We start from the raw sequence: 19,609 nt of genomic DNA on the forward strand, positions 1-19,609 counted from the left end.
ACTAGACTAAGTAGGTACTAGACACCACCAACATGCGAGATTCATTTTTTCTTTAAAATGGTTTCACAAAATATGTCTAGTAGGTGCTAGACACCACCAACATGTGAGATTCATTTTTTTCTTTAAAATGGTTTGACAAAATATGCTAACAACTGATGGTAAAGTTAAATTCTTTAAGTTTATATTTCTCTCAGCTTTCCTTGACAATTCTTTTATCTTTCCTTGACATTTCCTTCATCTTTCTTTTTTATCATTTTACTTAAACTTTAACTTACCATTAATAGTTTCAAGATGTTTGAGAGGTTCCAACTTTTAACCTCATTGGACTTCATATGGAGAAGTATAATTTCATATCTTATTCAAAAATCCGGTAGACCTGACAGCTTTCAAGTTTTCAATATTGTTAAGATTGCAACATTTTCATTGGATTCTATCATGTATGATGGTATGGGATTGGCATTCAATCAAGAGTACCAAGCCCTTATGTACCTCAATGTTGGTGGTGGTATTGATTGTTAACTCCTCTATCATGGCTTTAGCAAAAATGTACCCTTCACTAAAACTGAAACCATTCAGTAGACATGTTAAGCTTTTTCTACCATATTGTAAGGCTTAGATTAGGTAGTCTCATAAAATTGGGTTGTGTTTACTCATGTCCGTAGAGGACCCAGTTCAGGCAAAGGCAAGACAAGAGGTAAAGGGTTATACTAATGATGAGGATCCCAATATCAGTGGCGGTGGAATGTTGCTTGTCATCTATGTTTGTCATTTAAAAAAAATTGCTCATTTATTCATTTGAAACTTAAAAAGTTTATATAATTTTTAGTAAACTGAGTCATTGAAATCAAATCGATTAAAGTCAATTTGAATCTACATCCGACTCCAAGTTGACCCTCGACCAATTCCGAGTCCAAGTCCAAGTCCAAATTTTAAAGCATAGCGTAAACGTAGTTTGTCAACTACAAAAACAAAATCAAACTTCATATAGCATAAAAGACGTAAAGTAACTCCTGTATCTTTCTCAAGGTGAGAACAATTATTCTTTGTCTTAGATAAAAAGGAAAAAAAATTATATTCACACCTTGTCGGTTATTTTTGTAACTTTTTCTAAAATTATTTGCAGCAGCGTGCTTCTTTAGAGATGGGGCTTAATTGTGTCTCGCAGACCTGACTTCACTACGCGAACATCAGATTATCAAGTAAATTTGGAGAGACAAAACAGCAACAAAAAATGATGGTCTAAAATTAAATACAACCATTATTGTTTTCCTCAACATTTCCAAATTAATTCAAATGTACAACTAATTTAACTATTCCAATGACTTGTAGGTTGAACAATATTAACTAATAATAACTTCTAGTTTTCCAACTTTTTTTAACTTGATAATATGAATTATTCAACAATAATTACACTCGCTTGTATCAAGCAATTTAAGTGGCAAACAAATTTAGAGATTTGCAATTTGAGATGACTTCTTCTGGCAAACCAGCAAAAGCAGATTGCCACAAATAATTTTTTATTTGGTTGCATAACTAAGAATAAGTGTGCTTCTGACAAAAATTACATAACCACTTTGGCTTTTAAACTGGGAAAATCTGATAGCAGCAAATTTGATTAACATAAAACGTAGGTAATTTCATAAAAGAAAACAGAAAAATTTTCATGTGAGAAACTCCCCAGAGTCACTGACTAAAATGGAGCAGCTGTGATTGATTTCTCTTTCTAAACAATGGCGTCTAGAGGAAACATAAATGAACTGATATGGCCATAACAATCACAAAAATTATTCCTGCTCTATTTCTAGCATTTCATCATCAGAACTGCCCTGGGAGAGCCTGTAATAGAGAAGCATCATAGTCGCCATACAAGACCTGGAGAAAGAAATCATAAGCATATATCATTAGATGACTGCTAGGTTTCAAATTCCAAGTACACAGGACCATGTAAGTTATCTGGGGTCAGTGCTGGTAACCTTTGTCAAAGCCATTTCCATTAACCTAAAGGTTTACAGTCTCAAGCTTGAGCATCAACAAGAAGGATCTTAAAACACTATCACACAGTCATTTAGGATATGAAAGCCGCCAAGGAAAGTCATTATTGAAAGAAGGCACTGACAATAAAACTCACATGGAATCCAAAATATATAACACCCAAACACTTTACAAAAGGTTAATAAAAGAAGTTTAAACACTTACATAATGGCAAGAAAAAGCAAGATCTTCCTGGGATCTACAGAAGATCGTCGCCGTCGAGAGTGCCCCTCAATTAAATCATCAGTTGTTGATCCACCATCTCGGTCTTCTTTTCGTGGAGCAGTTACTGGCAAAGTAGGCAAAGAAGGAGACCAAAACGGTAGCAAAAACCTCAAGAACCTTCTATGGAAACTACCTGATATACACACCCCCTTGAATCAGAATATGTATGCCAATATAAGAGTCAAGCAAGTTTCTAAACAGTCGCCAGATAGGTTAGCATGGAATACAAGCTCATCACTTTAAAACACAGATGGATAGAAAAGTAAAAATCAAATAGACTATCCTTGGATGTCTAGTGTGTGTGCATGCTATGAGACTGGAAACAGGAAACTGCAACGGAATAAGAGGGTTTTGGGAAATAAAAAATGTGAAACTCCCAGAGTCTACTTTGCATATAAAACTGATCTGATGTCTCAACAGGAAATGAGAACTATAACAAAAACAAGAATAGAGAACAGAACAAGAAACGGATCTCCTGGTGAAGTTTCTGTTAACTGTGTGTATTTATACATTTAAAGAGATAGGTTGAATGAATTACTTCAACTGCATTGGTAATTAAGGCTGCTGAGATTTTGAAGGTTGTAGCAGGCAAAAGCTGTATATGCAACTAACTAATATTCATTAGCACCATTATACATGGATATTCAGAAACATGGTAAACGATAACATGTTAACACAGCATTGAAGACTTGGCAAAAAATCTAACTGTATTTACAAACTCTCTGGTGAGAACCATTTGATTTTGCATCAAGTCTCATAGGTATAGGTATAGGCATTCTTTAGACAATCTTGTGATAGAGCTTTACAAATTTCCCGCTGCATATCCTCATAAATCAACACACACTCGTTCAGATAAAGAAATAAAGTTGAAAACAAATTGCAATATTAAATCAAAGGGGCCCCATGAAGTAGCTAAATCTCTGAAGTGTTAGATGTAGAAAAATTATGATCTGCACCATTAACCCAGTTTACAAGTTTGCATGTGTTGTTTAGGCCCAACCCACATGTTTTGTCACACTGATATAAATTTCAGTATGCACTAATTGTAAACATTCAAAGAGTATTTCTACTATTTTTCACTTTCCCATCACCTGAAAACTAACACACAATTTTGGCAAACATTCACACATGTGAGACACTTATTTTTGGTCAAGGTGACCCCCGAAAAACCCCACAGCCTCTTGGGGAAAACCGGTTTTCAAAGGAGGTTTTTATTGCTTGAGAAATTTAGTATAAGTACATAAAATCTGGAAATTTTACTTATCTCCCCTAGCAGCTGAAGCATTAAACGCAAATCGGGAAATTTGTGCCCACTGATTTTTTCCAGATTTCCACAATTTTTATGCCCAGAAATTTATGCACTTTCTCACAGCTCAGCTCCTCCAAAATTGTGCCTAGAATTCTGCCTCGAAGTCTGCCAAATCTGCATTGATTTCTGTGCCTGATGGTGACTGTTGTGCCTCGAAAATCATTCCAGGTGACAGCTAGAAGCCTCCTCAAAATTCGTGATGTCTGTAGCAGCAGCCCCGAAATTCATGCTTTGAATTTTGGGCCTGAACAGCGCTGCAACCTCCCTCGAATTTTGTGCCCAGTGCCTCAAAATTTGTGCTGCAAATTTGCTGTTGTGTTCCTCGATTTTTGTGCCTCCTTGAAAACTGAGTTGTTCCTCGATTTCTGTGCTGCCTCCTCGAAATTCGTGCCCTAGGTCCTCTCTCCTTGGAATTTGAGCCCTCCTTTATCAGCTGCAAATTCTCCTTGAAGTTCTCTCTCTTCTCTCCTTCTCATGCTCTCTCAAGTGAAGTGAAAAATGAGCCTCCCTTTTCCTCTTGTCTCCTAAGAAAAGATTGAATCCGTAAACCTAGGATCCAATGGATGAGATTTAATCTCCAAATCTCAAGATGTGTGGTTGAGATTAACTCTCTCAATTGATCCCCCTTACACATTGACCCCATTACTTAAAAGTCTCCTAGTACTTTTTTCAAGTTGTGTACATTTTTCTATTTTTCTTATAAAGTGATTTTTCAACTCACTTTAATATTTTAAAAGTACACTATGTACTTTACAAATAAAGTCACTTTATAAAGTACAAGTGACTTTAATATTAAAAAAAAAGCACATGGTACAACACTTTTAAGTATCTTTTCCACCCATGACATTAATATAACTCATAAATGTCACCAAGACAAAAGTAATTAATGTGTTCACTAGGCTAAAAGGGATAAATGCCTAGTAACACCTCTCCTTGGTACTATTTCCAACACTCCCTCTTACCGAGGAAGGTGTTGCTCACCACTCCCATCCTGTCTCTGAAGAAAACATGCTTGCCTCTTGGCAAAGACTTGGTGAGAATGTCTGCTACCTGCTCATCAGTGGATATATACTCAAGCTTCACTGCTCCTCTTTGAACCTAGTCTCTGATGAAGTGGTATTTGATCTCTATATGCTTTGACCGATCGTGAAATACTGGATTCTCAAAGAGTTTAATACAACTCTGATTGTCACAGTAAATCGTAGTTGGTCTGAGCATTTGACCAAATAATCCATGAAGCATCTTGAAAAGCCATAATGCCTCGCACCCAGTGAGAAACAACATTCGGAAGTACTCTTCTGGTCTGGTCACTAACACTGCCAGCCCAATCTAAGTCTGTGCAACCAATCAATTTGAGTCCATCACATCTGACATAGTCCAAACCATGATCCACTCTGCCCTGTAAGTACCTCAACACATGTTTTGCATCCACCCAGTTTACTCTCCTAGTCTCCATCATAAACTGACTCACTGTGTTGACTGAAAAACAAATATCCGATCTAGTGTTGACCAGATACATCAATGAAACGATCAGTTGACGGTACAAAGTGGGATCCACCAACTCGGAATTAGCATCATCCAACTTCTTCCAGTTGGTGATCATAGGAGTAGCCATACGCAAATTCTTCATGATGAAGGCATACTCCTCCACCATGCAATCCCTCCAGATCTATTGCCTAGCAGCCTCCTCAAAACTAGTTGGTTGTCTCCACAAAAACTGCCACGTCACCCAACCTCTCTAGTGGTCTACTCTCCCTCATTGACCACTTGGGTCCCACTACCTCCTAAGCCTCCTTCAGGGTCTCCCGAAGCCATCTTGGCTTCCTCTTCCCTACAGTAGTCTCCTGTGGTGGTATGGGAAAATCCTCAACCAGTGCCTCTCCTCTTGGCGAGAAAGGCTCGGAAATAACCAAAGGAGAACATGAACTCTGAGACACTATGCCTGATGAACCTGCACCAAGTGAGCTGGTACCAGGCAAAATTGTGCCCTACCAACCTGTCACCCCTGAAGAAGGTGAACCTCTTGATCCTGATGTACCACCTGATACACCTGAAACCTTTGGTGTGCCCCTTGCTAAGGACTTGTTGCTCTACCTGATCAACCTCCCGAGACCTCCTCAAAGCCCTCTCCTCCATGTTACATCCTTCCTCAAAACAATTTTCCTCTGTGTGGGAAGATATATGTGGGTAGGCTCTATTGGTCTCATTGTAACCCACTAGAATACCCTTCTATAGTGGGTTCCAACTTCATCCTCTTCAACTCAGGGAGTGAATATGTTAGTCACCCAAATATCCTGATGTGTCCAACTTCTGGCTTCTTGCCGGTATATACCTCCTCAAGAGTCTTGCTCCCCAATACTCTGTGTGGGCTCATGTTCTACAAATAAACAGCAGTGTTACACGCCTAGGCCCACAAGAAGAAAGGTAAACTCTGATACATTAAACAGCAATGTTACACGCCTCAGCCCATACGTTTAGATACTTGCTTATATCTTGAACCAAGTTACCTTTGAGAAGTAGTTCCCTTAACCTTAGTCACCTAGAACCTCAAATTTCACTTTACTAATCACTCTTAGGGACCAACCCCTTAACTTAACTAGGAGACAGCTTTAACGGAGAGCGTTGAGATTAGGTGATAGCCCCTTCTCTGAGTTTGCCACCAAGAACACAACTTGTGGGGTTGAGGATTTTTCCCGCATTAACCTAGAAGTGTAAACGAGGTGGCAATAAATCCTTTCCAATGAGTATTTGCATGACTCCAAACTTCTCTCCATTGAGGAAAAACCAATTTTTCAAGTCAAAAATACTTGTTTTGACCTCTCTCAAGTTGGCCCCCTCCCCAATAGACATGTCATTTCAGTGTGTGATTGAATTAATATAGATAAAGGCCATGCACTTACCCAATTTGGTCAGATCAGTTCAGTAAGACAAGAAGGATTCAGACCTAAAGGAGAAGTAAAAAGGTTCATATCTCATGTACCTAGGAGTTGTTTTAAGGAGCAAGACTTGGTTTTCTATCTATGTTTTGATTAAGGCTTCTTGGTGGGATTTTCTGATCAATTTTTGAAGCTATCTTCTATTGAAATTCGACCCCTTTTGTGGCATCTTCTGGAGCAGAATTAGAACTATCATTGGAGTACTACTTAGGCCTCCTTGTGGCACAAAATTCGGCCTAAAACTTAGCCTATTTCAGACTTGTGGCAAGTCACATATTTCGGCCTCCTAAAAGTCTGAAATTTGACCTCTAGTTCAGCCCTAAGGAAAGAAATTATAACTATAAACGACCTCGGCCTTGTAGCAGACCTCAGCCCTATTGCAGACCTTGGACTTGTGACTCGACCTGTGGTATTCTGTCCTTGAAACCAGGAGCAGAATTCAGACCCTATGCAAAAATTTTGTCATGTAGCAAGGAGAAGACTTAATCCTTCATTATCTCTCGTTTCAGCCCACTTGAGACTAAGATTTCAGGCATACTTTGGTGACAATTGTAGTACATACTTTGGAGGCATCTTTGAGCAAGTTTTTGAGCATTCTTGAAGACTTTTTGAAACAACTTTTGAGTATTCTTGAAGACCTTTTTGAAGCAACTTTTGAAGCATTCTTGAAGACTTGCTAGAGTAAACTTTCAGAGCACTGTAACAGACCTCAACCCTGTAGCAGACCTTGGCCCTATAGCAAACCTCGGACCTGTGGCTCAACCTGTGGTATTTTGTCCTTGCAACCAGGCGAAGAACTCAGGCCCTATGGCAAAATTTTTGTCACGTAACAAGGAGCAGACTTAGCCCTTCTTTATCTCTCGTTTCAGCCCACTTGTGACTCAGATTTCAGGCATCTTTGAGCAAGTTTTCGAGCATCCTTGAAGACCTTTTGGAAACAACTTTTGAGCATTCTTGAAGACCTTTTTGAAGCAAATTTTGAAGCATTCTTGAAGACTTGCTAACTTTTGGAGTGTCTTGGAGACCATTTGTAGCAGCCTTGGAAGTCTTTGTTGAAGCAGACTTAAAGCATTCTTGGAGTAGACTTGGAGAAGATATTGAAGGCCTCTTTTGAAGTGTATTTGGAACTGACTTTGGAAAGCCTTTTTGAAGACATCTTGAAGAAGTTGATTTTGATTTTATTGAAGTATTTGGAAAGGTTGGAGCCTAGGAGGATTGGAGTCCTCATTTTGACCAAGTTGGTGCTTGGATTTGTTGAGAGGATTGGAGTCCTCATTTTGACCAAGTTGGTGCTTGGATTTGTTGTGAGGATTGGAGTCCTCATTCAAGGTTGAAGCCTTGAAGAAGTTAGATATTTTGTTGTATAGGTTGGAGCCTGATTTTTTGTAAAAGAGGATTGGAGTCCTCACTATCTTCATTAATAAAATTATCTTTTGTCCTACTTCTTATGTTCTGGCTTAAAAATCTTAACTGGCATAATATAACAATTCAAAGAAATACCGATTCAGCCGCCTCTCAGTATTTCCAACAGTTTCTGATTTTTAGCACCCATGGTTTCATTCTCTTTGCATTTTGAAGTGTTTAAATGTTTAATTTGGCCCTTAATTTCCCCAGATTTAGTTGCATCTTCATTTCTTTCTTTCTTTTAGAATGATACAAAAGCTAGGGCTCTCTCTCTCTATTGAACTTAATATGAACGGTAGCAAAAAGTTGTGGGCTCGATGGTTGAGCTCAATATGTGGATTGAAGGTGTTTAAATGCTCTTTTCTTGTGAAATTCAAATCTCATTTTACTGAATTCATTACAGTCAGAATTATTCAAGACAATAAGGTCCCGAGGAAGAAAAAGGCTGTGTTGCATGGGTACCCGCACCCGGGGGTGGGGTTCTCGAACCCGTCCCGGGTTCCCGCACCCAAGTACCGGATTCGGGTACGGGTTCTTCCCAGACGAACCCAGAAGAACCGGGTTCTTCCATGAAGAACCGGGTTCTTCAAAAAAAAAATTGGGTTCTTTTCCTTTAACGGGTTCTTGGGTTCTTCGAGTTCTTCAGGTTGGGTTCTTTGGGTTCTTCATAAAAAAACTATATTAAAAATTTAATTTTCAAATAATTTTTTTTATTGAAATTTAAAAAATAACTTATAACAAAGGTAAAACTTATAACAAAACCTAAAAAAACCCTAAATCAATTCTTGTAAATCAATTTGGAATGAAACATTCTTCCACGGTCCTTACCATCAAAACCTGTGTTGCACGGGTACCCGCACCCGGTTTTTTAAGTTTTTTACAAGTCTTGTTTTTTAAGAATTCTTGTAAATCAATTTGGAATGAAACATTCATTCCCGAGCCAAATAACCATCAAATTATAAACTGTAAATGCACACATACAGATTCAGACATTTTCGGTCAAATAGAAAGTAGGATTGAGACCAGCCATAAGCTGTAATCAGCTGATGCTATTAAATGGCGAAGGGCTATTTTGGACAATGGCTAAATTAAGTATCAAAATCTGCCAATTTCTCACAGCATTCTGATAACATCATGTTAAGATTAAAACTAGGAAAATGTGCCTAAATCATATATGGTCTCTACAGACTTGTACACCAAGTAATCTCTAAAAACTGCGAAGATGTTTTATGTTTAGATAATTAATATTCAGGCAAAGCTTCACACTCAAAGACAAACTATCCCTCAAGCCAACAGATGGCTGCTGTGCATTTTATTGGGAAACAAAGACTGATAAGCGTGTTTTGTGGAAGGGTAAGGTTGCCACTGCTTTTGGGATTGCTTTACCACAGAGCACACCATGCATGGGGCAGGTGGATGATTAGACATCAAGAAAATTCTAGACCACTATCAGGTTGAGAAGAATCTCCTATGAAAAATTGTGTTTTTATATGGGAGAGACTAAACATTCAAAGCAAAGTTACAACAAGCTCAAGCTCCAGCCAGAATGAGCAATTTCAATAAGGAGAGAAGCTGTCTTGAAATTATAGCAGGAGGCAGAAATGCTAACACTCCTTGGCTGTGTAGGAGGAAGGGTCTGTACAACCACAGCCTGATTCATTGATAGGCATCCTTGCAAATGAAGCTAAGCTGCATAGTTATTTTAAAGCCTATGTGTGACAAAATATGTCCCAAGTTTCACCAAAATAGTTGAGTCTAGCATTTATCCTAGTATGTATTTTGAATTTTCAGTTTTAGTAGTAGCCTTGAGCTCTCTCACATAACTGTCACAGTGTCATGGTTACACGGAAAAGATTCAAAAGAACAGTTTTTTGGTGATAAATTTTGAAATTTCAATGTCAATGTTGAATGTTCAATGATGTGCATGTTTAAATGATTATCATTAAAGTTTTCTTGTTTGAATTTGGAAAAATATACAAATTCAAATTTCATATATATTATTAATTATAAATTTATAATTTATAAAATATAATTATTAAAATTTAATATTATTATATTACCCGACGAACCCACGCACCCTGTTTCCAAAAATGTCGTCCCCATCCCCGTCCCCGCACCCATGTTTCCTGGCAACATAGGAAAAAGGTGTAAACATTTCCATGAGATTTTTCCTGTCTAGACCTCAGCTTAGAATTCTATTGGATATGCATTCTTCCATCTCCATTGTTAGTCTGGTCCTAACTAGCAAGGAAAACTACCCATAATGGTCCAGAAATATCAAATACCGTATGACCTTTAACAATGTGTGGGATAGAATTTGTGAAGGAGAGGTTGACAAGGGTAAAAGAGAGGGTGACGGTGGACCTACCAAACCTACATCAGCTAAGAATCTTTCCATATGGAAGAACAAAGACAAGAAAGCATATGCCCTGATTATTGCAACAATGACTGAAGAGGTGAGCCACCATATCATTTTCATTAAAGATTCTTGTCATGCTTTAAAGAAAGTAAGGGATTTGTATGACACACAAATAAAATAGGAACTCATACAATTGCTAGTGAAGCTCTTCAACCAAGAGTTGAAGGATGATGATCCCATGGCTTTAGATTCTAAGATCGAAGCAATCACACACGATATAGGCACCACTAGAATGAAGATAGACATCCCTCTCAGAACCTTCATCGAGGCCCTCTACCCTACATAATCTCACTACCTTGAATCCTTGCAAGCGAGTAGTCAAATGAAATCCATCACATTTGACTCTTTGGTGGAGAAAGTTGCAGAATTTGAGAAGAATGATGAATGATGACCATGTGCCTTGATCAAAAAGGAAGAATGATGAATCAATCATATGATTCTTCTAGAGGAGAAGGTAGTAAAAGAGGCTTTGGAAGAATGATTTTCAAAGTCAATGGTGATAGATAGGATCAAAGTGACAATTTTGATCATCATTTTGTCTGTTGTAGCAAAAATGGACATGAGGCAAAGACTTACCAAATTCCCTGGGAGAAGATCCAAGACAAGCAAGATTAGAAAGAAGACAAGCATAAAACATCATATCTAGTGAAAGGTGAAGCACTTGAATTTGCTCATTAGATTTTTGCCCATTGCAACATTGGAGAAATTGAAGACCTATTTCACACTTCATTTGCCTCTTGGAGAGATGCATGGTTGCTTGATATGGGTGCAACATGCCACATGACCTTCTAGAGAGATTTCTTTGAAGATCTCAGTGACAATGTAGATGGTATAGTTTATTTTGCAGATAAATCAAGTCCCAAAACTTTGGGAATTGACACCTTTAAACTTAAATTGATTAAACTCCTAAATTTTCTTCTACATAATGTGTTCTATCTTCCAATGTTGCAAAGGAACTTGTTGTCCCTTGTGCACATTCGACAAGGAGAACACTCCTTTTATCTTTATAATGGCAAAGTTTAAATACGGAACACAACCAACAATATGGTTGTCATGACTGGAGTGAAGGATGAAAGGTTATTGAAGCTGAAAGGGACATCTGCTAAAGCATAGAAATCTACATACCTCCCTTTCATGATTCAACTTCTAAAGCATGTACAAAATATGCATTGATAAATTCTGATTTATATGGCCCCATGCTTGTTCCATTTGCTAATGGCAATAAATATATCATGTCCTTTTATTGATGATTGCAAAATAAATCACAAGTTTTCAGAACTTATATAAATTTCCATATAATCCTCAACAGAATGGTGTAGTTAAAAGAAAGAGCAAGATTATTTTAAATATGGTTCATTCCATGATGTTATCAAAAATGTAAAGTTAATGTTTTGGGTTGATGTGGTTCTATGTGCAGATGATCCAGATTAGATCATTATTTTTTTCATTCATGTCAATACATCCTTCAAGTGGTAGGTGGAAAATGATATAGTAATCAAACGGAGTGGGGATCAGGGGAATCATCTAGACCACATGTCATGGTACAAGGGTACCTACAATAAGGGAAGCCCACACCTGGGTATATGACTGTAGGAGGGAGCAAATAGTGATACATGAGTTACCTCGGCCTTTGTTTTTCCACCCTTCTTAATATGCATTTTGCCTTTGAATAATTTTTCTTCATAACTACTCGGGGCGTGATGGGATGAGAGCATGTTTTGTAAGATATAGCAGTGGATACCCCCTTAAGGTAGGACAGTTCATCGCCCACCAGGGGTTGAAACAATCTTGGGTTCTTTAATGATGGAGAGAGCTCATCTATGGCCCATAGGAACTAGGGTGATAGCCATGGATAAGGGGTAGAGCTCATGTTTGGCTTTTGCCCATGTGCTAAATTTGTATGTCCCGGCCATCTTTTGCATTTTGTGGTACCTTTCCTGTTGAGAGTGGCCAAATTATGCTTTTTCTTTTCTTTTTAGCTGCGTCAACCTCCAGGCATCGTTCTAGGCCCGACCCAAGGTGTGGACAAAGGGAAGGTGAGGCTAACCCTATGACTCAGTGGACACATGTGGACCCGAATGGGAAAAGAGATGAATGGGACTAAAATGAGTGGAAAGGAGTGATGTATATGGTGTCGAGAAGTAAGACCACTCAACCAAAATTGGGATTTTCCATGTAGTGCCAACCCTAAAGGTAAAGGAGATCCCACATGACTAGGATACAAGGCTAACCACGAAATCGGGCATTGGAGACAACTGTACAAACCTAGCCGACTCTTTCCGCTGAATCCCCCCACCAATCCATGCCCAAAAGTGCCCATGACAAGGAAATTACTCAATTATACCAATGAAAAGCCATAACTTCGGGGTCGGGAGGCCCACCTTCAAACATACAATCATAACAAGTGGGGGAGGGACCACATGGCTGGCTCAGGTGGCAGAGATAATGGCACATCGAGTTATCTAGTGGCTGCAAAGGGTTGTTGGTTGTCAGTTGAGTACCGTCTAGAAGAAAAAATTGCTCCTATATACACTACCCATAGGAGGTGGGTAGCAGGCTACTCTGGATCTCCCTTGCTACCCCTTACACCTTCCTCGAACCATGCATTCTTAAATGAAAGTCCTTCTCACTAAGATGTCCTTCTCCCAATGTCATGTGCTCAATAGATGTCTTGTGTGTCTTCTCCCTTAGCCTAGCCTTCCTTTTATAAGTTTGAGTTATTGACCAAATCCACAACCCTAATCTCCAAAGTGATTGACAATTGAGATTAGATGTCACCTCACTTGAGATTGACTATTGAGATTCATCTGAGTCACTAATGCAAATAGCCTTTGCATTTCATTAGATTAACTCACTTTATATTATAAAAAGGTATTACCTTAATACTTAAAGTAATTGCTAAGGTCAAGGGTCTATTAGGTGACTTCCACATACCTAGACACTTAGGCATGTGTAGAAGTACTCGTCCAAGTTACAAACATCCACACTAAATGCCCTTTATAGTCCAAAAAAAAATCATGCTACAACTAAGTTGCACGAAACGGGGAAATGGGTACAAGTTTCCGAAACGGGCACGGGTACGAAACATGACCCCCCAAATTTTGGAAACGGGGAAATGCATATATATATATATATATATATATATATATTAGGACATTTAAGAAATATGTGCAATCATAAAGCATATATGATACATTGTAATTTATTACATTATGATTAAATTGTCAATTGTCAATGCATAAACTATAAGTCTCTAAATTTACATCACATTTACTCATGAATGATCACATAATGAAAATAGCAATATCCAAAATCAGCGACTAGAAATTTCGAATTTCTTGTCTCGTGCTTGATTGGGAGTCTCCTCCTACATAGTAGAACGACCTTAGTGCTCTTGATTAAATACAAGTTCCATACCCTAGTATCCTACATGCTCTTGATTATTGGGAGTCTCCCCTGCATAGAGGGCTTGGTTCTCTTGATTAAATACAAGTTCCATACCCTAGTACATGACAAAATCTAATGGAAACATTGCAATCCCCCCAATCCTAAAATCCTGAAAAACAAATAAGTCTGCTGGATTTTGAGTGAGATCTAAAATTCTACTTTCTCCATATGAAATCCAATGAGGGCGAAACCACTCTCAAACATCCTGAGTCATTTCATGGTAATGTTAAAAATTTAAGTAAAATGATGAAAATGAAAAATAAAGGATGAAAATGAAAAATAAAGGAGAATGTCACTTTTACTTTAAGAATTTAACATTACCATGAACTACATATCAACACTACAGCCAAAGGCTTGAACATTAGGCTGCCCCACTAAAAAGATTCCTCTTTTTTGTAACTTGAGAGGCATCCAGAAGATATTTCAGTTGCCCAATAAAAAATTAGAAGTGAAAAAAATTAAAAAAAAATACAAGAAAAAGTCAAATTAGAAGAGGAAACTCCGTCGTACGGCCTGGGAATGTGTTTCCGGCCGTACTGGCCACGTTTCCTCCTCGAGAAACGGGCTAGTACGGGTGGAAATGCGTTTCTAGGCCGTACGGTACGATTTTCCAAGTTTTCGTTTCGTTTCCGGCCGGAAACGGACCCTTCTCCAACGTTTCCTGCAACTTAGTGCTACAACAAGTAACTACGTATCATCAAAATTATTGCCTATATTGGGATCCTCATTATTAGTACCACCCTCTACCCCATCCTCTAGGTTGCAACCTTTGCCCTACCTCAAATCTCATAGAGTCAACACCCTCCAATTTTGAAGAAACACCCTAGTCCAAGCATTACAATAAGGTAGAAAAAGCTTAGCATACCCAATTATAGATTTTGCTCAGAGTCAAGGGTACATTTTTACTACGGTCATGACAGAGGATTTCAACAATCAACACCACCAACATCAACATACATAAGGCACTTGCTACTCTTGATTAAAAGCCAGCTCCATACCCTCATACATGGTAGAATACAATGGAAGCATTGTAATCCTCCCAATCCTGTACTCCTGAAAACTATTTAGTCTGCTAAATTCTAAATGGGATCCAAAATTCTACTTTCTCCCTATGAAGTCTGAAGAGATTGGAACCACTCTCAAACATCATGAAACAATTATCGGTAAAGTTAAAAATTTAAGTAAAAGGATAGGAAAGGAAACGTGAAGGAGAATGTCAACTTTTATCTTCAGAATTTAATATTACCATTAGGTACAAGGATTTTGCTTTTTTATTGTTTCTTTTAAATTTGGGATATTATTTTTCATCCCACATGCTAGCATACAGCTTAGCATGGAACCAGCCGTTTCAGGCATTTAAGGTTGGTTCCATACAAAATAGACCAGTTCCATACAAAATTGGCTAGCTCCATCACAAAACCAGCTTATTTAATGTGGAACCAACCATTGCCAATTCAGACCTCTGACTTGGACTGGCAACCCCTATAAACCAGAAACCAGCTTGTTTTGGCAAACCCGTTTCTGTTTTGATAACTCTACACAAGATGGGACCCTCAATGCATATGGAAGTTTCTTTGAAGATGTTTTTCTATTTTGAGATCATGGATGATTATTCTTTATTAAAAGGTACTTTTCCACCATGCACATGCTGATTTTGGCCTAAAGAGTGTGCTCTTGTGCAAGACCCCATCATCCTTAGTTTTAGGCCCCCTTATTATTCAAGGTGGAGTTTGGTTTGACATTTTATACATGCATGTGCTAAGAAAAAAAAGTGGCTAGACAAAGCAATTATATTCAGTTTCTACTTTTATCTCTCATTCTATTCATGGATGTTACCCTTGTTAATTCACAATTTTGCAGTCTCATTCTATAACAGTGGAGGAATTCCACTTAGTAGGTGATCGTCACTTTGCTTGTTTCATCTTATTCTTCCATTATTCGTTCCAGCTAGAGAATGGGTGATTGCATGCTAGGTGAGAGATTGGAGGTCACATTTGTCGAGAAATGCTTTGATTGTATCATGGTTTAATATGGTGGTGAAACAGCTGTGAAGCATCCAATCCCCTTCAGAATCATTGTGCATAATCATGCACCTATTGCTTTTGGTTTTTTCCATTGCTGCATGGAAATTTAATTTCCAGCGAGCTGTTTTTTGCATATCTGAGAATGTTTTTGGCAGATTAGCATTATATTTTCATATCAGATAGATCAAGAAGTCCCTCCTATGGCTAGCATGCACCAGCCTGAAACATGGAGGAACCCAATACTGGTGACAGTATCTGATTCCATGTTACCTTGTTGCCAGGTGATTTCAAGTACCAACACCATTCACAAACTCACATCATGCCGTGTGTTTACATGCATTTAGTAGTGGTATACAGTTTCATCATGTTGAGTTTCAACAGTCAGTTTATGGCCCTTTGTGCAGTGATCAGTGAGGTGTGACCATACATAGAGTTGCACTTCTCAGTTGGTTATGTTTGGGGAAAAGTTAATGGCTCACTAATATAATTCATTACCATTTAGCTGTTACATTTGTTTTTTCCATTGCTGGCGTATGTATAGAAATTCATCACATTTTGGAAAATATTTTGGAAGCACATATTCCTCTGGAAAGCTTATTAGGACATGGATGTAAGGGTCTTATAACATGATCAATATTTCCCTTCATTTCAATTGGATCTTGCTTTATCTTCCTCTTTGGGGGTTATCACTTCCTGGTAGCTCAGCACATGTTCTACCACACGTGCATTGATAGCACAACACTTCACTACCCAAGCTGTATTATATAGTCATCATTAATTGATTGTCAGGTTCATTGCGACGGGCCTTTGATCATGGAGCTATATTCCTCAACAGGAAATATAATTCAGAACAGAATAAGGATAATGGCATGGGTGATGTCCATGGCATAATTCTTCCTCTTCTGATCGTTTGTCTTCCTAAAAACATATTTTGTGTAATGCTTCATGAGCATATTGCATCCAGAAGTTTCATAGGATTCTTAATCACCATGCATGAATTGCTGTAGATCTGGCATTATGGAAGGATATCACGGAACAAGATGTCAACCAAAACCTGTTTACTTTGCAAATTTTATAAATCACAAAATAAAGGAACAAGAAATGGGAAAAATTATGACAGTCTTATCCATTTATTTCAGTAGGTGCAATGAATTCAGGTAGCAGAAAATTTTGGATTGTAGGCCTATAGATTTTGCTGTGGGTTAGAAAAGGATCAAAACAGCTAGACAATACATTCCAATTTTATACAGTGTTATTCAATCCCTATGTCAAACTTTACACTGAAAAAATTAGCAAAGCATGAATGAAAACTAATCTATTGGGTCAGTTCCAAAACTCAACCATAGAACATGAAAGCATGCACCTCACAGAATGTACGTTTAAGAAAAGACTCACCCCGTCGAGTATACTTCCGTTTACTTTCATCATCATCGTCATCATGAGGGGAGAAAGTTGGACTGTATTTGTCACCACGATATGAACCTTTTCTTGTTGTTGCTCCAGGCTGAAGTGCACAGCTCTCATAACAATACAGTTACTATTAGAATTCAACTGAAAATGTGGCTAAAAGACAATTTCATCTATAAGCATTCCAGAACCTATGCTTCTAAATTTAAGTTTGTAAGATCATTGGCATAAGCTGAGTCCTGATTAAAAGCAAGAAAGGTGAAAGTTACTATTAAGCTGTGAGGACTTACACCAGCTGTATTCTGAGATTGCGTGAAATGGGGATCAATAGTCAATGAAGGTTGGAGACTGGAAGAAACAGCTCCATCTACACCAACAATGTCTGAGCTTGATGACCTGGTTCCAGAAGTGTATGAAAAGTTAATAGCTGATGATGCTGAATCTGATGATGTAACTGTCTCCTTTGCTATAGCTGATGGGAGATTAGCACTGGCACTTCCTTGTGATTGTGTAGCAACCAGAGAAACAGGAGGATCAGATGCAAAGGCTGGAGGTGTAGGACGAGGTTCAAGTGACTGCCCAGTTATCAAGTCATCTCCTAACAAATTTTTTACCAATTCACTCTGCAGGAATAACAAATAGCAACCATCATCATGTATTTCCATGACAAAACAGAATACAGTGCACTACAGTTAACCAGATTAAACACAGTGAAAATACAAATGTCATTGGATAGGTTTAAGAAACTAAAAACGGCATCAATTCAATAGAAATAATTAGCTACTGCTATATTACATCCACAATTTTATACGTGTTATCCCTCAGATTCATATCAGGGTGCAACATTTTCTTCAACAGATTGTCCCAACATCTAAGTTGACACTGTACACATTTTTGAGCTGATGTCTGAGCCCAATGTTCCATGATTAGTCGTACCTTCATGAGGATCTTTGTAATGTATCATGATGAGCCAAAATTTGTGACACTTTAACATTTGCATTTTCACTAGACCATGCTTAGTGATCTATGTAAAAAACTATTTTTACTTGGGTGGTTTCTCTAGACTGTGTGGTTGGTCATGACCCATCCTTCTAGATTCAATTTCATGGTTAGTCCTGCCTTTATGGCTCATTCTAACCATCTTATAGAAATTATTTATGGTCAAGGTGGTTGTGCAAGGGTCTTGGGATGGGTCTATTGGAACACGTGACTTAGAGTTCCCCTAGGTTTTTTCACTTTGCCCTTTGAAAACATTACACTAGGTTGTTGTAAAGGTTTCATACCTAGAAGCACATTTCCACTTTTGCCAAAGCATGGATCTATGTATGTATGTCATACTTTCACCTAGGTTACCATTTTCATAGCACTTGCTCGGGGACACAAAGTATTCCATATAGGACGAACACTCTAGATAGTCACTAACACAACCAGACTAAAGATCATAATGCCAGTATTTTTATGTGCTTAATGTTGAAAAGTGTAAGTAGGTTCGGTCTTCATAATGACATGTGTAATTATGATTTTATATTTTGATGAAAAGAAGAAAAATAAAATTATTATTGTAGTGCTTGTCACAAGGGTTTCATGAGCAAGGAATTTTATTTTAGTAATGGCTCCCATTATGAGCCTTTAGGATTTGTCATATAGTCATAAAAGTCAATTTGAATCTATGTCATGTAGGAAGGACCCTTTTTGGGCATATTACACTTATGTAAGAGTCAATAGAAATGTCAAGTAGCCCTCCAAGACAAGCACAAGGCATCCCTCTTCAAGTAGGCTTCAAATGTAATTAATTTACTCCTCCAAACAGTCATGTCGGCTCACACTATTCAAGTCAGCTTATTATAGAGGCAAACCACTATAAGGAGGGCCATCTGAATTTCAGTTAGACACAGAATTTCAGTGATCAAGTCTGAAACAGAAAATCCGAAGTACAGCAGAAGAAGGAGCCGAGAAAGAGCAGCTGAGAAAGTGCGAAGTCTGAAGCTGAGTTGCAGCAGAAGGGGCCGAGAAAGAGCAGCTTAAGAAAGTGCGAAGTCTAAGGCTTAGTTGCAGCAAAAGGAGCCAAGAAAGGGTAGCACTCCTCCTAGCCGAGTTGCAGAGAAGGTCAAATCTAGAAGGGAGGCCGAGACAAGAATTAGAAAAAGGCAAAGTCTAGAAGGAAGGCCTAGATAAGAATAAGATCAAGTCTTGAAGGGAGGCCAAAGGTTTGAAGCTGAAAGAAGGCCAAAATGGAAGAGGAACCGAGAAAAGGAAAGAAGCAGAAGGTTGATAGTTGTTGTCAAAGGATCTCATCAAGAGAACTTGTGTTTTGGTCTTGGAGTGGCAAATAGGTCAAGGGTCGTGGTCTTGGTATTCATCAATTGGAATCTCTATAAGAAGAAGAATTTGTTCAAGTTTTCCTCTC

The 19,609-nt window shown here is 38.2% G+C and overlaps 1 protein-coding gene across 2 annotated transcripts in view; it reads right to left on the minus strand.

Moving 5' to 3' along the window:
* Window positions 1–1,340: 1,340 nt before the first annotated feature.
* Window positions 1,341–19,609, minus strand: part of LOC149232881 (RING/U-box superfamily protein) — a 179,791-nt gene continuing 161,522 nt past the window's right edge. For both annotated transcript variants that reach the window (XM_089379535.1, XM_089379534.1), the window contains 4 exons: window positions 17,493–17,825; window positions 17,191–17,299; window positions 2,197–2,389; window positions 1,341–1,872 (listed from right to left, as the gene is read on the minus strand). In XM_089379535.1, the coding sequence (XP_089235661.1) occupies window positions 1,785–1,872; window positions 2,197–2,389; window positions 17,191–17,299; window positions 17,493–17,825 (723 nt within the window). In that variant the 3' untranslated portion in view covers window positions 1,341–1,784. The remainder of the gene's footprint in view (window positions 1,873–2,196; window positions 2,390–17,190; window positions 17,300–17,492; window positions 17,826–19,609) is intronic.

This window comes from Pinus tabuliformis, chromosome J (genome assembly GCF_031772625.1).
Source record: "Pinus tabuliformis cultivar Carrire ecotype Pingquan chromosome J, CPIR1, whole genome shotgun sequence".
NCBI classification, from domain to species: Eukaryota; Viridiplantae; Streptophyta; class Pinopsida; order Pinales; family Pinaceae; genus Pinus; species Pinus tabuliformis.